At 44.4% G+C, this 20,170-nt stretch overlaps 1 protein-coding gene across 2 annotated transcripts; it reads left to right on the top strand.

Annotated features, from left to right (window-relative positions):
• Positions 1 to 228: 228 nt before the first annotated feature.
• On the top strand, positions 229 to 14,714 carry LOC127047044 (C-type lectin domain family 5 member A-like). Of its 2 annotated transcripts, XM_050944889.1 has the most exons (7): positions 229 to 277; positions 430 to 465; positions 2,981 to 3,078; positions 10,773 to 10,841; positions 10,963 to 11,099; positions 11,861 to 11,970; positions 13,145 to 14,714. In XM_050944889.1, the coding sequence occupies exons 2-7, from the start codon at positions 455 to 457 to the stop codon at positions 13,257 to 13,259; spliced, it is 540 nt and encodes a 179-aa protein (XP_050800846.1). In that variant the 5' UTR covers positions 229 to 277; positions 430 to 454; the 3' UTR covers positions 13,260 to 14,714. The 2 variants fall into 2 exon arrangements, with proteins under 2 accessions (XP_050800846.1, XP_050800856.1); XM_050944899.1 differs by lacking the exons at positions 229 to 277; positions 430 to 465 and adding an exon at positions 663 to 1,045.
• Positions 14,715 to 20,170: the final 5,456 nt, after the last annotated feature.

Below are 20,170 nucleotides of genomic sequence, written 5' to 3'. Positions count from 1 at the left end.
CTCCAGCAGGCTCTCTTCTTGGGTCCAGCTTCCCAGGCAAAGGTGTCGACACCCTACTCCCTGCCTGGCTCAAGTGACTGCCTCAGGTCCTGTCCTTCACCTAATGTCATCCCCGGCTCTCCCATCCCCCACACAGTCCCTACTGCATCACAGAGAGATAAATAGATTTTCTTCCTTTTTCACTTCTGCCCAACAGTTTCTGTCTGCACTCTGGAGGTGAAAGCAGAAGCAGAGTGCTCCTGGAGAGAAAGAGGAGAAGAATACTGCAGGACTTTCTGTATGTCCTTCAGCAGGGGAGGCTTAACTTTGGACCCTATCGTTATGGGTATACTTTGCCGGTAGAATTGCATGTTTGCCTGAAATCTTTATCACCTATGTAGAAAACTGTTTAAAATCAATACTCTCTTTCTCTCTATATATATCCCATAGCTAATCTCAAATAGAGAACAGAAGGATGTTGCAACGGTAAGGTTATGTCAGCCGCCTAAATTGCAGTAAATGATGAAGCAATGCATGGGACGGGGAAACTGTTTGGATCCTTTATGTGGTCCTTTGTCGTTTTTGAACTTTATGTTAATGAGCAACTGTACTGGTATTTAGTGATGTTTTATGTATGCAGGTGCTTGTCTGATCCGATAGCTAGACGTGCAGGTGAATGAGCCCCTGATGGTGTGGCTAATGTGATTAGGTCCTATGATGGTGTCACTTGAATAGATATGTGGACAGAGCTGGCATCGGGCTTTGTTGCAAGAATAGGTTCCTGGCTTAGTGTTTATGTTGCATGATGTGCGGTTGCTGGTGAGTATTTGCTTCAGGTTGGGAGGCTGTCTGTAAGCAAGGACTGCCCTGTCTCTCAAGATCTGTGAGAGTGAGGGATCATCTTTCAGGATAGGTTGTAGACCTCTGATGATGCGCTAGACAGGTTTTAGATGGGGGCTCCAGGTGACCGGTAGTGGTGTTTGTTATTTTCTTTGTTGGGCCTGTTCTGTAGTAGGTGGCTCTGGGTACTCTTCTGGCTCTGTCAATCTGTTTTTTCCTTCAGCAGGTGGGTACTGTAGTTTTAAGAATGCTTGATAGAGATCTTGTAGATGTTTATCTCTGTCTGAGGGATTGGAGCAAATATGGTTGTATATTAGAGCTTGGCTGTAGTCAATGGATCATGTGACGTGTCCTGGATGGAAGCTGGAGGCATGTAGGTAAGTAGAGCTGTCAGTGGGTTTCCGGTTTAGGGTGGTGTCTATGTGGTTTCTTAAAACTACAATACCCACTTGCTGAAGTGAAAAAACAGATTGACAGAGCCAGAAGAGTACCCAGAAACCACCTACTACAGGAAAGGCCCAACAAATATTGTAGTTTTAACAACCACATAAACACATCTGCCAACGTGATATATGCCATCATGTGCCAGCAATGCCCCTCTGCCATTTACATTGGCCAAATCGGACAGTCTCTACGCAAAAGAATAAATGGACACAAATCTGACATCAGGAATCATAACATTCAAAAACCAGTGGGAGAACACTTCAACCTCTCTAACCCCTCAGTGACAGACTTGAAGATGGCAATTTTGCAACAGAAAAACTTCAAAAACAGACTCCAAAGAGAGACTGCTGAACTCGAATTAATATGCAAATTAGATACAATTAACTTAGATTTAAACAGAGACTGGGAATGATTGGGTCATTACACTAATTGAATCTATTTCCCTATGTTAAGTTGTCCTCAGACCTTCTGTGGGTCATCTCAATTATCACTTCAAAGTTTTTTTTTTCTCCTGCTGATGATAGCTTATGTCAATTGATTGGACTCTTCCAGTTGGTATGCATACTTCCACCTTTTCAAGTTCTCTGTCTGTGTATCTCCTGTCTGTGTGTTCCATTCTATGTGTCCAAAGAAATGAGCAGTAGCCCATGAAAGCGTATGCTGAAATAAATTTGTTAGTCTCTACGGTGCCACAAGTACTCCTGTTCTTTTTGCGGATACAGACTAACACAGCTGCTACTCTGAAACCTGAGTTCGTAGTGTTGTTATAGTCAGGTTTGGTCCAGGATATTGGAGAGACAAGGTGAGTGAGGTAATATCTTTTATTGGACCAACTTCCGCTGGTGAGAGAGACAAGCTTATGAGCTACACAGAGCTCTTAAGAATCTGAGGTTAGATGCCCTCAAGAGTGGAGTTGTTAATATAGGAAGCAAATAGTTCACTAGAGATCTCCATTGGAATGTCAACTGATACCATCTATTAATTTACCATAGTATGTCAGTTATTGCAGTTATTTCCAATTCTAAGTCCACCACCATTGTTGGCAAGTATTGGTTTTATAATGGTGACTGAAATTACTGTATGAGGTAATCGTTTTCATAGAATCTAAATTCATCAATCTTGGGGAGACTTGATTTCAGTTGTGATCCATTCTATTATTGCATACTACTTTGGCAATGCCGCTATGCCCGCAGGTGCTTCCTACCTAATAATCAGTTGAATGTTAGAATCTTCTTCCATGGACAGTAGTTTGTTATCCAGACAGCAGCTAAACAGATAGCTTTGTCCAACTGGAAGAAGGAATGAAGGGACTAATTGAAAATAAAACACTTTAAAAGCAGCAAAGAATCCTGTGGCACCTTATAGACTAACAGACGTTTTGGAGCATGAGCTTTCGTGGGTGAATACCCACTTCGTCAGATGCATGTATTCACCCACGAAAGCTCATGCTCCAAAATGTCTGTTAGTCTATAAGGTGCCACAGGATTCCTTGCTGCTTTTACAGATCCAGACTAACATGGCTACTCCTCTGATACTTTATTAGTACAAACTTTACTAGTAAAAGATGACAGCCATTCTATTTCATGACAAGCTGACATAGATCCCTGTGTGCTCAGATATCATGGAGATGAGTGCAGACTAAAAACTTCATATTGATCCCAGGAGGCAATGGAGAACAGTTGCAAAGTGGTAAATTGTGTCATTTTAAACTTTTCAGGGCTAAAATTCAGAATAACATGAACTCACAGCTGGTGATTCCTGGCTTGATCATCTTGGCCATTAAACTTGTCGGAATGTCCCTGTTCATTGTATATTGTGAGTATCAAACAGTATTTGTTATTTCTCAAGTGGAATTTACATTCTCTGGGATCTTTGTAATTAAATCTCACTGCCTCAGGCAAGGCCCATATAAATCCCACTGGGTGGCATTCAAAAAGATTATCCATACCACCGTTACTGCCTTTGTCATCTCCAGGGTGGACAACTGTGCATTGGATTATGCTTGAAAACAACTCAAATCCTTCAGCTAGAGCAGAACTTGTTTACCTGTCTAAATGACAGACTGATGTGAACACATAATACCTGTGTTCTGTACCTTACGCAGTTTTCCCTTCCTCGCTCAGCTGCAATTCAAGTGGACGGGACTTCGCTATCTCGGATATCTCTTCTTCCCATATACCTTTAAATGCTCTTGTTGTCTGCCTCCATGGTTGAACTCTAGGAGGGGAGGGAGGTGGCATTTTAATGGAGGGCTCTGAGTGCTAGTACTAGTACTTTTTACTATTGCTCATATTCTTCAATTTTTAACAGAGTGCAAGACACATCTGGCCAATCTGTCCTTTAGCCTCCAAATGAGTTTTGCCAATAGTGTGAAGATGAAAGAGAGTCAGCTCCTATATGGTTCTTGTGACCATATTTTGTAATTGGTATTGATTATTTACATTTTTATACCTACCTGGAGAGAGTTCCAGACAAAACATTTTGGTAAAATGTAGTTGTAGCCAAGAAAAAAAATCCATAACTTAAGGAAACATGTAAGATAACATCATGGTTCTCAAAATTGAAATATTTAAGAGCCAGGAAATTCAAGATAATATTAAAATTTAAAAATTGTTTGAAAGTATAGGAACTGACCATTAAGATCTCCTGAGCAACCTTAACTCTGCCCCTCTGAGCCTCACCTAGCTCAGCCACCATTCCAGTGACAATAATATTCAACAATAGAGGGCAAATTGACAGTTTTGATATTAGTATTGCATAGGGCATAGAGGCCACATCAGGGATCAGGGCCCATTGTGCCAGGTATGTCAAATATACAGCAAAAAAAATGCTTCCCATAAGAGCTAGCAACCTAAGTATAAGACAAGAGCTATCAGATGGCTACAACAAATAGATGTGGAGGGGGAGCACAAAGCAACAGTGAGATGTCTATGACCATGTGAGTGGCACCAAGGTGCATACAGTGACTTGTGTGTAATTTGGCATATTAACTGAGGTGCCACCTGGCTGCTGTTTGTGTTTGTATTTCATAATAACTAAATCCTGTCTAATAGTCAAAGGAAGAAGTTTGCTGGAAGGTGCAACTTCCTAGCATCAACTTTGTAGCTTACACAATTCATACAGAAAAGACATCCTGACCTATACAGAGGAGATCACAGTTTACCAATAATATACCCATACAGGGATGGTAGAAATGTGAGGGCTGCCCTCTTGGATGACACACTGAGACTGAATCAGGGATCTCCATTATTAAAAGCACAAGTTGCTACAGCTTGAGCTAAAAAGTCAACTTCCTGTAGCTGGTGGCTGTAACACTCACATCCTCTGTGGATTAGTTCACAGAGGTTCCTGTAACACACACTGACCAGTGGATTACAAAAGTGCTTCCTAATATTGTCTGATATGTGTATCTATTTATCTATCTATCTATCTATACTTGAGAGATGCTGCCCTTTGTTGGGGAATGTTCCCTTCCTTGAAAAGGGATGGGCATGCTTTGCACACACATAGTTCTTGGTCTCTGTTCCCCTTAGGTATCTAGGGACTGATCAGAATATAGAAAAGCAGCAACTGTATGGACTGGCTTTGGATACAGGGGATCTGTTTGTCATGTGTATTTCCCCCATTTGTATTTATTCTGCTAAAAGTCTTTCTGTAATCTTACTTCTCTATAGGCCAAATTGACAAATTACACCCCCACCAACTCCAGAGACACAGCCAATGCATAAATGGAAAGAAAGGGGAGTGGTTGTCTCAGAAGTGACTAATCTGGCAGGTTCATATTCACTTTGTTGCACAACACTGCCACAGCCAGTTTCCTATTTTACTATGAACTGACAATTTCCTAAGGGGTCCATAGCTACCAAAGGAAATGGCTTATGTATGTCTATGGCAAGTGGGAGAGAAAGAAAGGACTGGAGTTTGGAAGCATCTCCATCTAAACCAGTGGAGATGCGTAGTGAATGACCATCATGTGCTGTCTGCTGATGAACAAAAGTTCCACTGCCAATGGGAATCCAGTTGTATAACATGTTTAGAGAACTATAATTATCCCCAAATCTACATGCATCCCCAAGTATGGATTAGGTTGTCCTTTCCCCAAAGCCATTCATGGTTGCTTCCATGATTGTGATGTGAATTTCATGCTTTGTGGAAACTATAGCATGTGAGACAGGAGCTGAGCCACACATCTTGTAACAGAAGAGCATGATAGCTAGGCAGTCACCTTAATATGTGCCTTTGTCTGTGCATGCCCTTTTGCTTAATTTGACTGTTTGTGCCTCTTGTGCTGAGTTTGCACCTGAACTCGTGATTGTTTTGGCTGTACATGTGCCTGCATCACTTCCCATGCTCATAACTCCACCTAAACTTGTTGTCTGTATCGCTGCTTGTGTCCTTGACCTCTGCTTGCTCTCTTTTTGCCTAAATCTCTGCATGGGTCGGATCATTTATCATTTGATGCTATTTCTTAGAATGTCAGAGATATATTACTCCCTCCCCTGAATGCTATATTTTCCCACTGTATTCTTTGCCATCCTAAGGCCTAAGGACATGCTCCAGTGTCTTGGGAATGAGAGGCAATGATGAACTCTTGCTGAGATCCTTGGTGTTCCCAAATGCAGTATTAATAATAATAAAGTAAAACAAGAAATGCACAACCATTCAAAAATGTATCACCCCAGGTGCACTTCATATTGAGTATTATAGATCACCTCCCAGAGATCAACAGCTAGTCTTGTGATCAGTTCCACAGATCTTCCCCACTCTGGTTTCTCAGAGGATGCTCAATTCCACAACTGAGGGGAACAGACCAGGTAATGTTCAGGCAGTGAGATTCTGGGATTTGCTGTGAAATTCTCTGGGGGCAAAAGGGGAGTTATCTTGGTTTGTGTTCCTGATTCCTCATCACTGATGTCCACTTCTGCAAAGTACCCCATTGGCTGAGGTATTTGCCCAGAGAGATACTAATATTTGCATTTGTGTCCCAGCTGGGGTAGGGGTCTGCAGAGATGGGATTGTCCCTCACTCATCATAGTGGATGGGAAATGGTTAGCAGCATCCATCTGGGATATGAGGTCTCTCCTATGAGGTCTCTCCTGTCTGCCCCTGTGTCCTGAACCTTGTGTGCTACAGGTATACCTGTGCTTCTTATGCCTGGGTTTGTGTTTGTGCTTTCCTTGGAGCCCTTCCCTGCACTTCTGGACTATTATTATGTCATTGGTCCAAAGCAGTGACAGTCTTCTGGCTATTCACCATTTTTTGCAGGTCAGGGTTCAATGGGGAGTCCTCTGCTGCCATTCCCAATAATCCCAGCAACCATAATAATGAAATAAAACCTATCCTTGCTTTGGTTATGTCCAGACCTTCCTAACCTCTAATTTATGGACTGTGTGTGTGTGTTCTGGGTTTTGGGGATAATGATGGGTGCAGCAAAGAGGGAAATCTCAACTTTTTCAATTTTGCACTGTAGATCAGGAAGCTCATTTTGATAGGTTGGATCACAGAAACCCCCTTGGGAACTGCCATCTGATGCGCTGAGATTATCTCTGAGCCTGTTTTCCCTGGCAGCTGGGGACTTCAGTGCCCAGCCTGGTTGTGCCAGACATGCTAGCCTGCTACAAACACAGACTCAGGTCTGAACCACATCCCCCACAAGCTGCAGGCTTAACTGAAAACAGCTTAAGAAGTGTTCCTGTCTCCAACACTCAGATACCCAACTCCAAATGGGGTCCAAACCCCAAATAAATCTGTTTTACCCTGTATAAAGTTTATACAGGGTAAACTCATAAATTGTTCACCCTCTATAACACTGATAGAGAGATATGTACAACTGCCCCCACCCCCTGGTATTAATACATACTCTGGTTAATTAATAAGTAAAAAGTGATTTTATTAAATACAAAAAGTAGGATTTAAGTGGTTCCAAGTAATATCAGAGAACAAAGTGAATTACCTAACAAAATAATATAAAACATGCAAATCTAAGCCTAATACAGTAAGAAAGTGATTACAGATGAAATCTCACCCTCAGAGATGTTCCAGTAAGCTTCTTTTACAGACTAGCCTCCTTCTAGTCTGGGTCCAGCAATCACTTACACCTCTGTGGTTACTGTCCTTTGTTCCAGTTTCTTTCAGGTATTTTTTGGGAGTGGAGAGGCCATCTCTTGAGTGAGCTGAAGACAAAATGGAGGGATCTCCAAGGACTTTACATAGTTTCTCCCTTCTGAGTGGAACCGTCCCTCTCCCCCTATGTAGAATTACAGCTGCAAAATGGAGTTTGGGAGTCACATGGACAATCACATGTCCATGCATGACTCAGAACTTTACAGGCCAAACCACATAGCCAGGAAAGCTCAGATATGGATTGGCTTCTATCAAGGTCTATTGTCAGCTTAAGTATTTCTTGACTGGACACTTATTGAGTGTTTTCTCAAGAACCTGACTAAATGCTTCACTGAGGCTAGTATAAATCAAACAAATACACATCCAATATTCATAATTTCGAATACAAAAATGATACTTACATACAAATAGGATGAATATATGCAGAAGAACATAACCTTTGCAAAGATATGTTACATAGCATATCTGACATAAAGCATATTCCAGTTATGTCATATTTATGAGTAAGCATATTTCTATAAAGCATTATGGGGTGCAATGTCACACTCATCTCCTACAACTTCTTTTTTCCTGGCCTTCCTGATCCCCATCACAATCCACCTCCAGACTAGTGCATCTAGATCACTGCTGATAAAATCTTTTCCCCTCACCCATCATGCAGACCATGTCCCTCCTCTTTCTGAATTATTCCACTTTCTGTCCTCTTACCTTCCATAGCAAAGACATGCTTGTCGTCCTCCCCTTCTAGGCTCTGCACAGTGATGCTTTCATTGTCTACCATTCTTCCCCTCGCTCCCTTGGATCCATCGAAGAATCCAACCTTACTGCTAACATCATCCTCTCTCAGGCCTGGTCCACACTACGCTGTTAAACCGATTTTAACAGTGTTAAATTGATTTAACGCTGCACCCATCCACACTACACTGCTCTTTATATCGATTTAAAGGGCTCTTTAAATCAATTTCTGTACTCCTACAAAACGAGAGGAGTAACGCTAAAATCAATATTACTATATCGATTTAGGGTTAGTGCGGATGCAAATTGATATTATTGGCCTCATTCTTTTACAGTAGATACCTAGATTGCACCGCTCCAGAAATCTACACTAGCCTCGGACCACGGACGCACACCACCGAATTAATGTGCCTAGTATGGACGCGCACAATCGACTTTATAATATCTGTTTTATAAAATCGGTTTAAGCTAATTCGAATTTATCCTGTAGTGTAGACGTACCCTCAGGCTTTTTTTCATGCCCTCTATCCAGGGTGACCCAGGCTGCTTAGAATGCTGAACATGTTCTGACCTGTTTGGTAAATGGTCTGTCTTTTTGCTTGTCTGGACATAACTTTTAATGTGGCTGTGTTCAGCCAAGACAAAACTGACCATTTATCAGACAGGGGATGAGGTTAGAGAGGTCTGTGTAAGGGAAGACTCAGGCTGGGGATGGTCTCCAGGCATGAGGCAGTTTTTTACTGGAAAGAAGGCATAGTGTTTTGGCTACCCATGCCTGGGGACCATTCCCTGTCCCAGAATGCCAGCAGCTGTCGTCTCTTTCATAGCAGCTTGGTCTATGTCAGGACTTAAGGTGACCCTACTCAGCCCAGACTGTGGGTACGTCTACACTACAGGATAAATTTGAATTAGCTTAAACCAATTTTATAAAATAGATATTATAAAGTCGATTGTGAGCGTCCACACTAGGCACATTAATTCGGTGGTGTGCGTCCATGGTCCGAGGCTAGCATCGATTTCTGGAGCGGTGCACTGTGGGTAGCTACTGTAAAAGAATGAGGCCAATAACGTCGATTTGCGTCCATACTAACCCTAAATTGATATAGTAATATCGATTTTAGCATTACTCCTCTCGTTTTGTAGGAGTACAGAAATCGATTTACAGAGCCCTTTAAATTGATATAAAGAGCAGTGTAGTGTGGACAGGTGCAGCGTTAAATCGATTTAACGCTGTTAAAATCGGTTTAACAGCATATTGTGGACCAGGCTTGAGTCAGCTAGTCAATCCATAAGCAACAGAGCCACAAATTCTATCTGTGTCCCAGCAGCCCCAACAAATAAACTCCTTTATATCCATTACAGTTAATTCCTGTCTCTTCTCTGCAGTGGGGAACATTGTCACCTACTAGGGTGACCAGACAGCAAATGTGAAAAAGCGGAACAGGGGGAGGGAGTAATAGGAACCTATATAAGAAAAAGACCCGAACAATCAGGACTGTCCCTATAAAATCAGGACATCTGGTCATCCTATCACCTACCCTCTGGTCTTTCAAATAGTTCCTCAAAACTCACTTCTTCCCTGAAGCATGAGCCCACATAAGTAAAATGCTCTCATCCACCCCATAATTACCAAATAAACAAAAACCCACCCCGATAAAATCTTCCTGTGGATCTCCCAATGTATGTGTTGTGCTGCCCATCTGTTTAGGTCACAAGATTCCAGGACAAGAACAGTCTCTCTTGACATGTCTCATAGGGCAGTGTTTTTCAAAGTTTGGGTCACGACCCTGTACTGGGTCATGGCATATCAGGCACTGGGTCACTCTGGTCAGCACCGCTGACTGGGACGTTAGAAGTCCTGTTGGCAATGCTGCCCAGCTAAGGCAGGCTAGTCCCTACCTGTTCTAACACCGTGCTGCACCCCAGAAGTGGCCAGCAGTGGGTCTGGCTCCTAGGAAGGGGGCTATGAGGGTCCACATGCTGCCCTCATCGCAGGCACCAGTTCCACACACCCATCGGGGGGCGATGCCTGCAGGCGACCGCTGTGCAGAGCCACTTGCATACCTCTGCCTAGGAGCCGGACCTGCTGCTGGCCACTTCCAGGGCGCAGCATGGTCCATGATGCCAGGACAGGCAGGAATCCTTTCTCTGCATTCTGGCTGCGCCACTGACTGGGAGCTGCTGGAGGCAAGTCTTTGCCCCAAGCCCGCACCCTAATCCCCTGCCCCAGCCCTAATTCCCCCTCAAACCCAGAACCCCTTCCTGCACCTCAAACCCTTCATCCTCAGCCTCAACCCAGAGTTTGCACCCCCAGCCCAGAGCCCTGACCCCCCTCAACTCCCTGCTCCAGCCCAGAGCCCCCTCTCATACTGTGAACCCCTCATTCCTGGCCCTACCCTGCAGCCCTTACCCCCACAACTCAACCCTCTGCCCCAGCCCTGAGCCCCTTGTGCACCTCAAACCCCTCATCCCCAGCTCCTTTGGGTCATGGGCATCAACAATTTTCTTCAACTGGGTCCCCAGGAAAAAAGTTTGAAAATCACTGTCATAGGGCATCTGGCACTTAATAAATCAAGAAGAGCAAATGCCGCCTAAGCATTTATTGCCAAATTTATTTTTATAGCCAAAAGATATCAGAGGTGTGTGTTTAGTTTCACAGATCTTCTCCACTGAAGACGCAACAGAGAACTCTTGGTCTTCAACCAGCAGTGGAAGAACAGGTAAGATCAGTGCATTGAGAGTTTGATGTTTGCTGTAAACTGTGATTGAGAGAGAAGAGTTCTTTTCCTGCCAATTAAATGTTGGTATTTTCCTCTTTCTTTGCATGTGCCCCTCCTACAGACTGCCCGATACGGTGGACTTTTCAAAGGGGAAAATGCTACTTCTTTTCTGTTCAGGAAAAGACTTGGAATGCCAGTCAAAGAGCATGTTCTGAAGCAAACTCTAGTTTAGTGATCATCAACAGCAAAGAGGAACTGGTGAGAGTTATTGTAGAAAGAGCATATAAACCATGAACTCTGCTTCAAAGAACTTCCCAGCCTGTCTTCTCCATCTCTGAGTTCCCCATGCAAGTTTCCTATGTGCACTCTTCCAAGTTCTCCCTTTCTCTCCTTAGCTACACCCTACTTTAATACCAATTCAGGGGCTCGGCTGCCTTTGTGCAGGCCGAGATTCATTACCTGCTTCTCTGCTAGCTAACTGAAGATACCCACTCCAGGATTTATGATGCACCACGATGCACAGTGTGCTAGCATGCATACAGAGAGGCAGGGCCCAGCAATACGACAGTCAGGCCCCCTGTGTACTACGTGACAGATGTCAAAGTACTTGGCAGGGAGATGGAGTGGGGAGAGATCGGGGAGAGGCATAAAGCCACAGGTGGGCATACTAATATGTGGCCAGATATCCCGCCATAGGAATGTGCTGTAATGGCATTTCATAGGCTCCTATTATGAGCCATTGGCAAATCTGTTAGATATAAAGCCCTGTGAGAGCGTTGTCCTACAGAGAGTCTCTGATGGGGGATGGGACCTAATAGGCTTTGTGTTGGGTTTGCAGCAGGCTGCTGGGGATCGCTTGGTCAAGTTTGGTTTGTCTAGACTAGGAAAACAGTTTTTGGCTAAACTGGACAAACCCAGAAAATCACCCCTACTGGCAGCCCAAAAAGATGCTAATGCTATTGAATTGTCTCTGGCCACAGGTAAGAATTCTCAGAACTCACTGTATGCTTCCTTTGCAGGAGTTTCTCCATAGTAACACAAAAGCTGAAGATTACTTCATTGGCTTGTCAGTTAGAGGAGCTGAAGGTAGATGGAAATGGATTGACAACACAGAGCTTAACACAGACATGTACGTTCATTCCGTATCCAAGTGTCAGATACATCAGAGGAAATAATTGCCACAGGTGTATTGTGGAGAAAGGGAACTGTACACAGGCTAGGATTTTCCTGTGCCTACAATAGGGAGAACACAGGCAGAATAGATGCTAAGGTTAAAAAGCTACTCCTGGGGGCATTCTGCGCCAAAAATAAAAAATTCTATGCACGATTTCTTAAAATTCTGCAAAATTCTGCAGATTTTACTTGTCAAAATAACACTATATAATCACGCCAGTTTTACTTATTTGGTAATTTATTTCAAAATACCTGTCAGCAAGTATGTCTGTAACAATACAGACACACACAAAAATTCCCCCATGAATAGAGTTAAAGAAACCCCTATGACAACCCAGTTCCTGTTTCTCTGCCCCTTGCCTCCCCCTCAGAGTCCAGGTGTGGGGGGGGTAGACACCCACAACCCCTCTCTCACACAGCCCAGCTTTGGGGCCTCCCCCCAGCCAATATACCCGAGCCCCCTTTCCCCCAGAACCCAGCCATGGGGTCCCCCATTCCAGATACCTACACTTCTTTCCCCCACCCGAATCCAGCCATTGGGTCCCCCCTTCCAGGTACCCACACCTCCTCCCCCCAAGAGTCCACCCGAAGGGCCATCACTTACCCAGGTACCCACAAGCCCTCCTCCCCCAGAACCCAGCCTCTCTACCAGCCACAACTCCAGCCCTGGCCCCAACTGTGGCCCCGCTCCTGGCTCTGGTCATGGCCCCAGCTTGCAACTCTGGCTCAGGCCCCGCTCCTGGACACAGCTCTGGTCATAGCCCTGGCTGTGACTCCCAGGGACTGTGGACAGATTTTTCCGTTACCTGGGGGGGGGAAGAAAAAAATTGGGCACCACTGCTCTGGAGAGTGAGAATCTCCCAGGCTATTCTGTAGAACCAGATAAAGAACTCATTGTATTTGTGTGTGCATCAGAGAGAGAGAGTTGAAAAACTGAGTGTGTGAGTGTCAGAAATGTGGGGATTGAAGGAGGTGACAATATGAAGTGGCTTCCATCACTCATCAGGAAACTTCTGACTAGAAGGTGAAATATCCTTAGTCTGTCTTTGGAGTTATTGCATAAACTTTGGATAATTCAGAATAATAGGAGTGAATACCCTGATTCTCATTTCTTTTTCATCTCCACACAGATTTATGAAACGTTTGAATAGTGACACCTCTGCTTGTGTTGTAATCGGATTAACTGTCGTGGGTACTATATCTTGTTCTGTACCAAACCGGTGGATCTGTGAAAAGAAAGCATAACAGCTCCCTTGGACAGAGGAAGACTCTGGGGCTGTCACACACAGGCTAACTGGAACTTGGGTGGCACTGTTTAGTGGTTAGAGCAAGCCATTCGGAGTCAGGAGACAGGTTTTCTTCTATACTATATCGGCTGAAAGGCCTTGGCATAGTTACTTTGGCTTTTTGTGCCTCAGTTTTCCCATCTCTAGAAAAAGAATAATAGTATCCACTTTTGCAAAGTATACCCATGAGCTCCTCAGATGACATGCACTCAGGGCCGGCGCTTGCATTTAGGCGGCTTAGGCAATCGCCTAGGGTGCCAACATTATTAGGGGGCGGCATTTTGCTGGAGGGGGCGGCAGGCAGCTCCGGTGGAGCGGCCACAGTGGTGCCTGGGGAGAGTCCGCTGGTCCGCGGCTGCGGTCGACCTCCTGCAGGCACGACTGCGGCAGCTCCACTGGAGCCACAGGAGCAGCCGACCGTCCGTAGGCAGGACTGTGGAGCTGGGGGACCAGCGCGTGGGGCGGCAAAATGGCCGTGCGCCTAGGGCGCTCAAACCCCTAGAGCCGGTCCTGCATGCACTATGGTGGTGCCATGTACTGATGTTAATGCCCATATAATGCTGTATTCACACAACCTTAAGTAAATCACTCCCATATAAAATTGCATAGAGGCTAATTCTCTGTCTTACACACATATGCAGTCAGGGACAAACTTACCACTGACATAAGCAGGTGCAATTCTATTAACTTCATATTAAAATGCAGAGAATCCTTGAATTAAAATAAGCATGACAGATAAAAAGTGGAGGCTGAAGAAGACAAAAGTGGTGTTGGAAATGACAATGGTTAAAAACACTGTTATGTAGAAAGGTTTGGGGGTAGAGCAAGACCTGTGCACCTGGAAGACCCTGTTCAGACCAAGGACATTAGAATCCTTGGAACTGTTGAGAACAACACAATTTTTCTGGAGGCCCTTTTTAAAAGCTATGTAGCAGCTCAGCTATATTTAGCACTTTGATAGAGCTTTATGGGACTGATTCTCTGCTCACTTTCACAGGAATAACTTTATTAATGTCTTTGGAGTTACACCCGTTCAAAATCAACCTGGCACCAGGAGTAAAATCTTGACCCCCCACTGGAATCAATAGCAAAACTCTCACTGACTTCAATAAGGTGAGGATTTCACTCCTAATCGTGTGAGAAACGCACAAACATTAGCTAATTAAAGAGAACACAGTTTCCTGTAGGTTGAATACTGTTGTTACTGATCACCACAATGAAACACATGGAAGGTACACCACAAAGGGAAGTACAACGCTTGACACACTTCCTGTGATGTATAAAACGGAAAATTTTAAATAGCAGGAGCTGTGGTGAGACACTAAGATCGTATTATAGCTAGCACGAATTGTTAATGTTTCTGGACTTAAGCCTTGTGATGCAACAGGGAAGTAAAAAAATTGTAAAAAAAAAATATGCAGTGCTGTTATAGCCATGTCAGTCTCAGGCTATTAGAGAGACAATGTGGGTGAGATAGTATCTTATTTTATTGGACCAACTTCTGTTGGTGACAACCTGAAGAAGAGCTCTGCTTAAGCTTGAAAGCTTATATCTCTCACCAACAGAAGTTGGTCCAGTAAAAGATATTACCTTATTATAAAGAAGAGGTTTTTTTTGACAGAGCATTTCCATCTCAGGCTGTTGCAGGCAAAACTAAAACATTTATCCTGAAATAAACCACCTTGTTTTGGGGGTAAATTCAGCAGTGCAACTGCTGGAGATAATCATTGAGACTGTGAGGTGAAGGCTCCCAATCCATACTTTTGGAGAACTAAACCATAGTTATATTCAAGACTACCCTAAAAGGCTACTCTCTCTTTTAAGGGATGACATCAAAGTATTCCTCAGTTGTATTAAATACAGCTCAGCTCCACTTCTACTAAAAGACCCCCTCATTTAAGCAACCAAATGTCAGTTCCTTCAGTGGTTACTTAAGATGGGTTTCACTATATATTTCATATACCCAGGGCCGGCACTTCCATTGAGGAGAACTAGGCAATCTCCTAGGGCGCCAGGATTTTCGAGAGGTGGCATTTTGCCAGGGGGGGCAGCAGGTGGCTCCGGTGGACCTGCTAATTGAAATTTGCTATTTGCCTTTTATTGTAAATGTAAGAGTGCTGTTGTCTTGTTGTGCTTTTAGATTATTTGATTTTATACTGTATCTTCAATTGTATCTAATCTAATCCATTCTATTTACATCACATAACCACAGTATGTAACCATCTATTGTCATCTACAAATAGTAGATAGATTTTCTGCAATATTCTGAAATCCCCAGTCTCCTCTGTTTCCCCTTTTTGATTGTTATCCCTTATCTGTTAGTGAGGCTTAAATTTTATATATTTCTGCAAATACTAAATAACATGTCACTATGAATTTCTGTATGTGCATACATATATGAAGCTTAATACTGAAGAAACCACAATCAATGACTGTGTATGAAAAAGATGGCTTTTGTGAATTTACAATATTAAAAACAAAGTTTATTTTTAAAATGCTGTGTTCATGAGTATATCTTCATGTCATCCAGTTTGAATGCCTCATCTGGCAGTGTTGCCTGGGACATTCCTGTGAAAATGATTTTTAGGTGCAGCATTTCAAGAGGCAATACCAGAGAAAGTGATGCCTTTTTCTGCTCTGGGAATTAGTTTACTCAATAGTGGAGAAGATTTACTAAGCAGCTGCTCTCAATGTGTACATACTCACCACATTACCAAAGCCAAAACTCAATCTAGGAGTCTTGTGAGATCTTCAAGTAGCAGGTCTCAGGAAAGCCAAGACAGTTTCTTTCCCAAAGTCAATCTTCCTCTGACCTAAAGGTATGCTCCGTATCCTGCTCCTAATTCATTAAATCAGTCATCCCATATGGATTTATGTTTGATTGAAAACAGGGACCTGGCAATGAGAGGCTTCCTATCCCATTCTTCCATCCTCTTGTGCTAGGGCAATAGCCCAGACCTGTTCACCCCTAGTCAGGAATGTGTCACCAAGATAAAGGACCCTCACCTCTAGGAAGTTAGCAACCATGCTCTAAACTCTTATGGCCAACGGTTAGTGTTTTTAATCTTTTAACACAACTTTTTGTCTGGAAATGTCCTTTGTTTTGGGGAAGTGATTTTTAAGAGCAGTTGAGTGACACCCGGATGCACATGAATGACTTTGGAGAAGCTCTGCTCTGGCCCATCTGCCTCTTGGAAGCTCTGAACTGGACTTTTCTGTTTTTGTGCTGTTAAAGGTGACAACAAACAAAATGAATGCCACCACTAATTCCATCTCAATTCCACTTTCTAAGCCACAGCCACTGTTGCTGGGCTGGAGCCTCATTTGAAGGCAATATAGCCAGGGATGTTTGCAATGCAGTGCAGTAGTTCTGCAAAATGCAGCGGGCACCTAATAATTCCACACAGGGTTTACATTTGCAGAACACTGTGGGCCAAATTCTGCGATCCTTACATAGCATGAGTAGTACTTTGCTCCTTAAACAGTCCCACTGATCTCAGTGGCTACTCAAAGGGGGCACAATCTACCCATAACTAATCTTCTAAACTACCTAACTATTAGCCTCATGAGGAAAGTGGGACTCAGGCCTGGTCTATACTATGAGTTTAAACCAAATTTAGCAGCATTAAACCGATTTAATCCTGCACCCGGTCACACAACGAGACCCTTTATATCAATATAAAGGGCTCTTAAAACTGGTTTCTGTACTCCTCCCCGACGAGGGGAGTAGCACTGAAATCAGTATTGCCGTGTCGGATTAGGGTTAGTGTGGCCGCAATTTGACAGTTTTGGCCTTCGGGTGGTATTCTAGGGTATGTCTACATTATGGGATTATTCCGATTTTACATAAACTGGTTTTATAAAACAGATTGTATAAAGTCGAGTGCATGCGGCCACACTAAGCACATTAATTCGGCAGTGTGCATCCATGGTCCGAGGCTAGCATCGATTTCCGGAACGTTGCACTGTGGGTAGCTATTCCGTAGCTATCCCATAGTTCCCGCAGTCTCCCTCGCCCCTTAGAATTCTGGGTTGAAAGCCCAGTGGCTGATGGGGCAAAAATCATTGTCGCAGGTGGTTCTGGGTAAATGTCGTCAGTCATTCCTTCCTCCAGGAAAGCAACGGCAGACAATCATTTCGAGCCCTTTTTCCCTGGATTGCCCTGGCAGACGCCATAGCATGGCAACCATGGAGCCTGTTCAGCTTTTTTTTTTTACAGTCACCATATGTGTACTGGATGCCGCTGACAGAGGTGATACTCCAGTGCTGCACAGCAGCATTCATTTGCTTTTGCATGATAGCAGAGATGGTTATCTGTTGTTCTGTATTGTCTGCTGCCAGTGTAAATTGGCAATGAGATGATGGTTATCTGTTCTTCTGTGCTGTTTGCTGTTCTCATGGGTGCCCCTGGCTGAGATCGGCTGGGGGTGCAAAGGTAAAACTGGAAATGACTCCCTGAGTCAATTCCTCCTTTATGGTTTCTAAAAACAGAGTCAGTCCTGCTTAGAATATGGGGTAAGTGTACTAGAGAACTAGTGTATCAGAAAGCACAGCTGCTCTGTGCCAGCTCCTGCAGAAAGGATGAGCTACATGCCATTCACGGGGGGTGTCTCTGCAATAATCCCACCCGTTGCTTCCCTCCTCCCCCAACCTTCCTGGGCTACTGTGGCAGTGTCCCCCCCATTTGTGTCATGAAGTTATAAAGAATGCAGGAATAAGAAACAATGACTTGTTAGTGAGATAAAATGAGGGGGAGGCAGCCTCCCGGTGCTATGACAGTCCAGGCAGGACATTAAGCAGTGCGAGGGAGAGGAGCCCAGCATGCTGCTGCTATGATAGTCCAGGCAGAACAGAATCTTTTCTTTACACAGGAAAGGGAGGGGGCTGATGGAGCTCAGCCCCCAGTTGCTATGATGAGGACGGTTACCAGCCATTCTGTACCATCTACTGGGAATGACCGAGAATCATTCCTATTTTCACCCAGGCACCCCCGGCCAGCCTCACCTGAAGCCAGCCAGGAGCACTCACGGGTTGATAATAAGGACGGTTACCAGTCCTACTGCACCGTCTGCCACCAGGCAGGGGAGAGGAGTGGATAGTACTCTTCACTGCTGCAGCATCGCGTCTACTAGTAGCATTCAGTAGAAATAGAGTGACAGTGAAAGAAGTCAAGAAATGATTTCTTTCCCTTTTCTTTCACATGGGGGGTGAGGGGGGGAGTAAATTGACGATCTATTCCCTGAACCACGCCGGACAATGTGTTTGAACCTGCAGGCAGTGGGAGCTCAGCCAAGAATGCATATACTTTTCGGAGACTGCTGGGGACTGTGGGATAGCTGGAGTCCTCAGTACCCCCTCCCTCCTTCCCTCCATGAGCATCCATTTGAGTCTCTGGCTTCCCGTTACGTTTGTCATGCAGCACTGTGTAGCCTGGAGATTTTTTTTTCAAACGCTTTGGCATTTCGTCTTCTGTAACGGAGCTTTGATAGAACAGATTTGTTTCCCCATATAGCGATCAGATCCAGTATCTCCCCTATGGTCCATGCTGGAGCTATTTTTGGATTTGGAACTGCATTGCCACCCGGGCTGATCAGAGCTCGACGCTAGGCAAACAGGAAATGAAAATCAAAATTTCGCAGGCCTTTTCCTGCTTACCTGGCCACTGCATCTGAGTTCATATTGCTGTCCAGAGCGGTCACAATGGTGCACTGTGGGATACCGGCCAGAGGCCAATACCGTCGATTTGCGGCCACACTAAACCTAATCCGATATGGTAATACCGATTTTAGCGCTACTCCTCTTGTCAGGGAGGAGTACAGAAATTGGTTTAAAGAGCCCTTTATATCGATATAAAGGGCCTCGTAGTGTGGACTGGTACAGCGTTAAATCGGTTTAACGCTGTTAAAATTGGTTTAAACGCGTAGTGTAGACCAGGCCCTACAGTGCACCATTGCGACCGCTCTGGAAAGTCATCTGAACTCGGATGCACTGGCCAGGTAGAGAGGAAAAGCCCCACGAACTTTTGAATTTCATTTCGTGTTTGGCCAGCGTAAAGAGCTGACCAGCACAGGTGACCACACAGAGCTCATCAGCACAGGTAACAATGTAGTCTCCTGAGAATCGAAAAACAGCTCCAGCATGGACCGCATGGGAGGTACTTGATCTGATCGCTATATGGAGAGAGGATTCCATGCTAACAGAACTCTGTTCCAAAAGACGAAATGAAAAAACATTTGAAAAATTATCCAAGGCCATGATGCAGAGAGGCCACACCAGGGACCCAGTACAGTGCCGTGTGAAAGTTAAGGAGCTCAGACAAGCCTACCAGAAAACCAAAGAAGCAAATAGAAGGTCCGGGGCAGGGCCGAAAACATGCCGCTTTTACGCTGAGCTGCATGCAATTCTAGGGGGGTCCACCACCACTACCCCACCCCTGTCTGTGTATTCCGAGGTGGGGGTGGTAATCTCAGCCATGGCTGAGGATTCTGCGGACGGGGAAGATGAGGAGGAGGAAGAGGAGGACGAGCTTGCAGAGAGTACACAGCAGGAGCTTTTTCTCACCATGACAGAATTACCCTCCCAGCCCACCCAAGCCACTATCCCACACAATGAAGCCATGGAAGGGACCTCTGATGAGTGTACCTTTGTAAATATAAAACATGGTTTAAAAGCAAGCATTTTTTAAAGATTAATTTGCCCTGAGGACTTGGGATGCATTCGCGGCCAGTATACTTATTGGAAAAGTCTGTTAACATGTCTGGGGATGGAGTGGAAATCCTCCAGGGACATATCCATGAACTTCTCCTGGAGGTACTACAAAAGCCTTTGCAGAAGGTTTCTGGGCAGGGCAGCCTTATTCCGTCCTCCATG

The sequence above is a fragment of the Gopherus flavomarginatus genome, chromosome 1 (assembly GCF_025201925.1).
Source record: "Gopherus flavomarginatus isolate rGopFla2 chromosome 1, rGopFla2.mat.asm, whole genome shotgun sequence".
NCBI classification, from domain to species: Eukaryota; Metazoa; Chordata; order Testudines; family Testudinidae; genus Gopherus; species Gopherus flavomarginatus.
Note: the sequence above shows the minus strand (reverse complement) of the source record. Positions and strands in the feature narration are given on the sequence as shown.

Excerpts from the sequence above, each read along its gene's own strand:
- LOC127047044 (XM_050944889.1), top strand. Across the intron at positions 10,842-10,962 it reads AACCAGCAGTGGAAGAACAG|ACTGCCCGATACGGTGGACT; the intron begins GTAAGATCAGTG and ends CCCCTCCTACAG. Across the intron at positions 11,100-11,860 it reads TCAACAGCAAAGAGGAACTG|GAGTTTCTCCATAGTAACAC; the intron begins GTGAGAGTTATT and ends CTTCCTTTGCAG.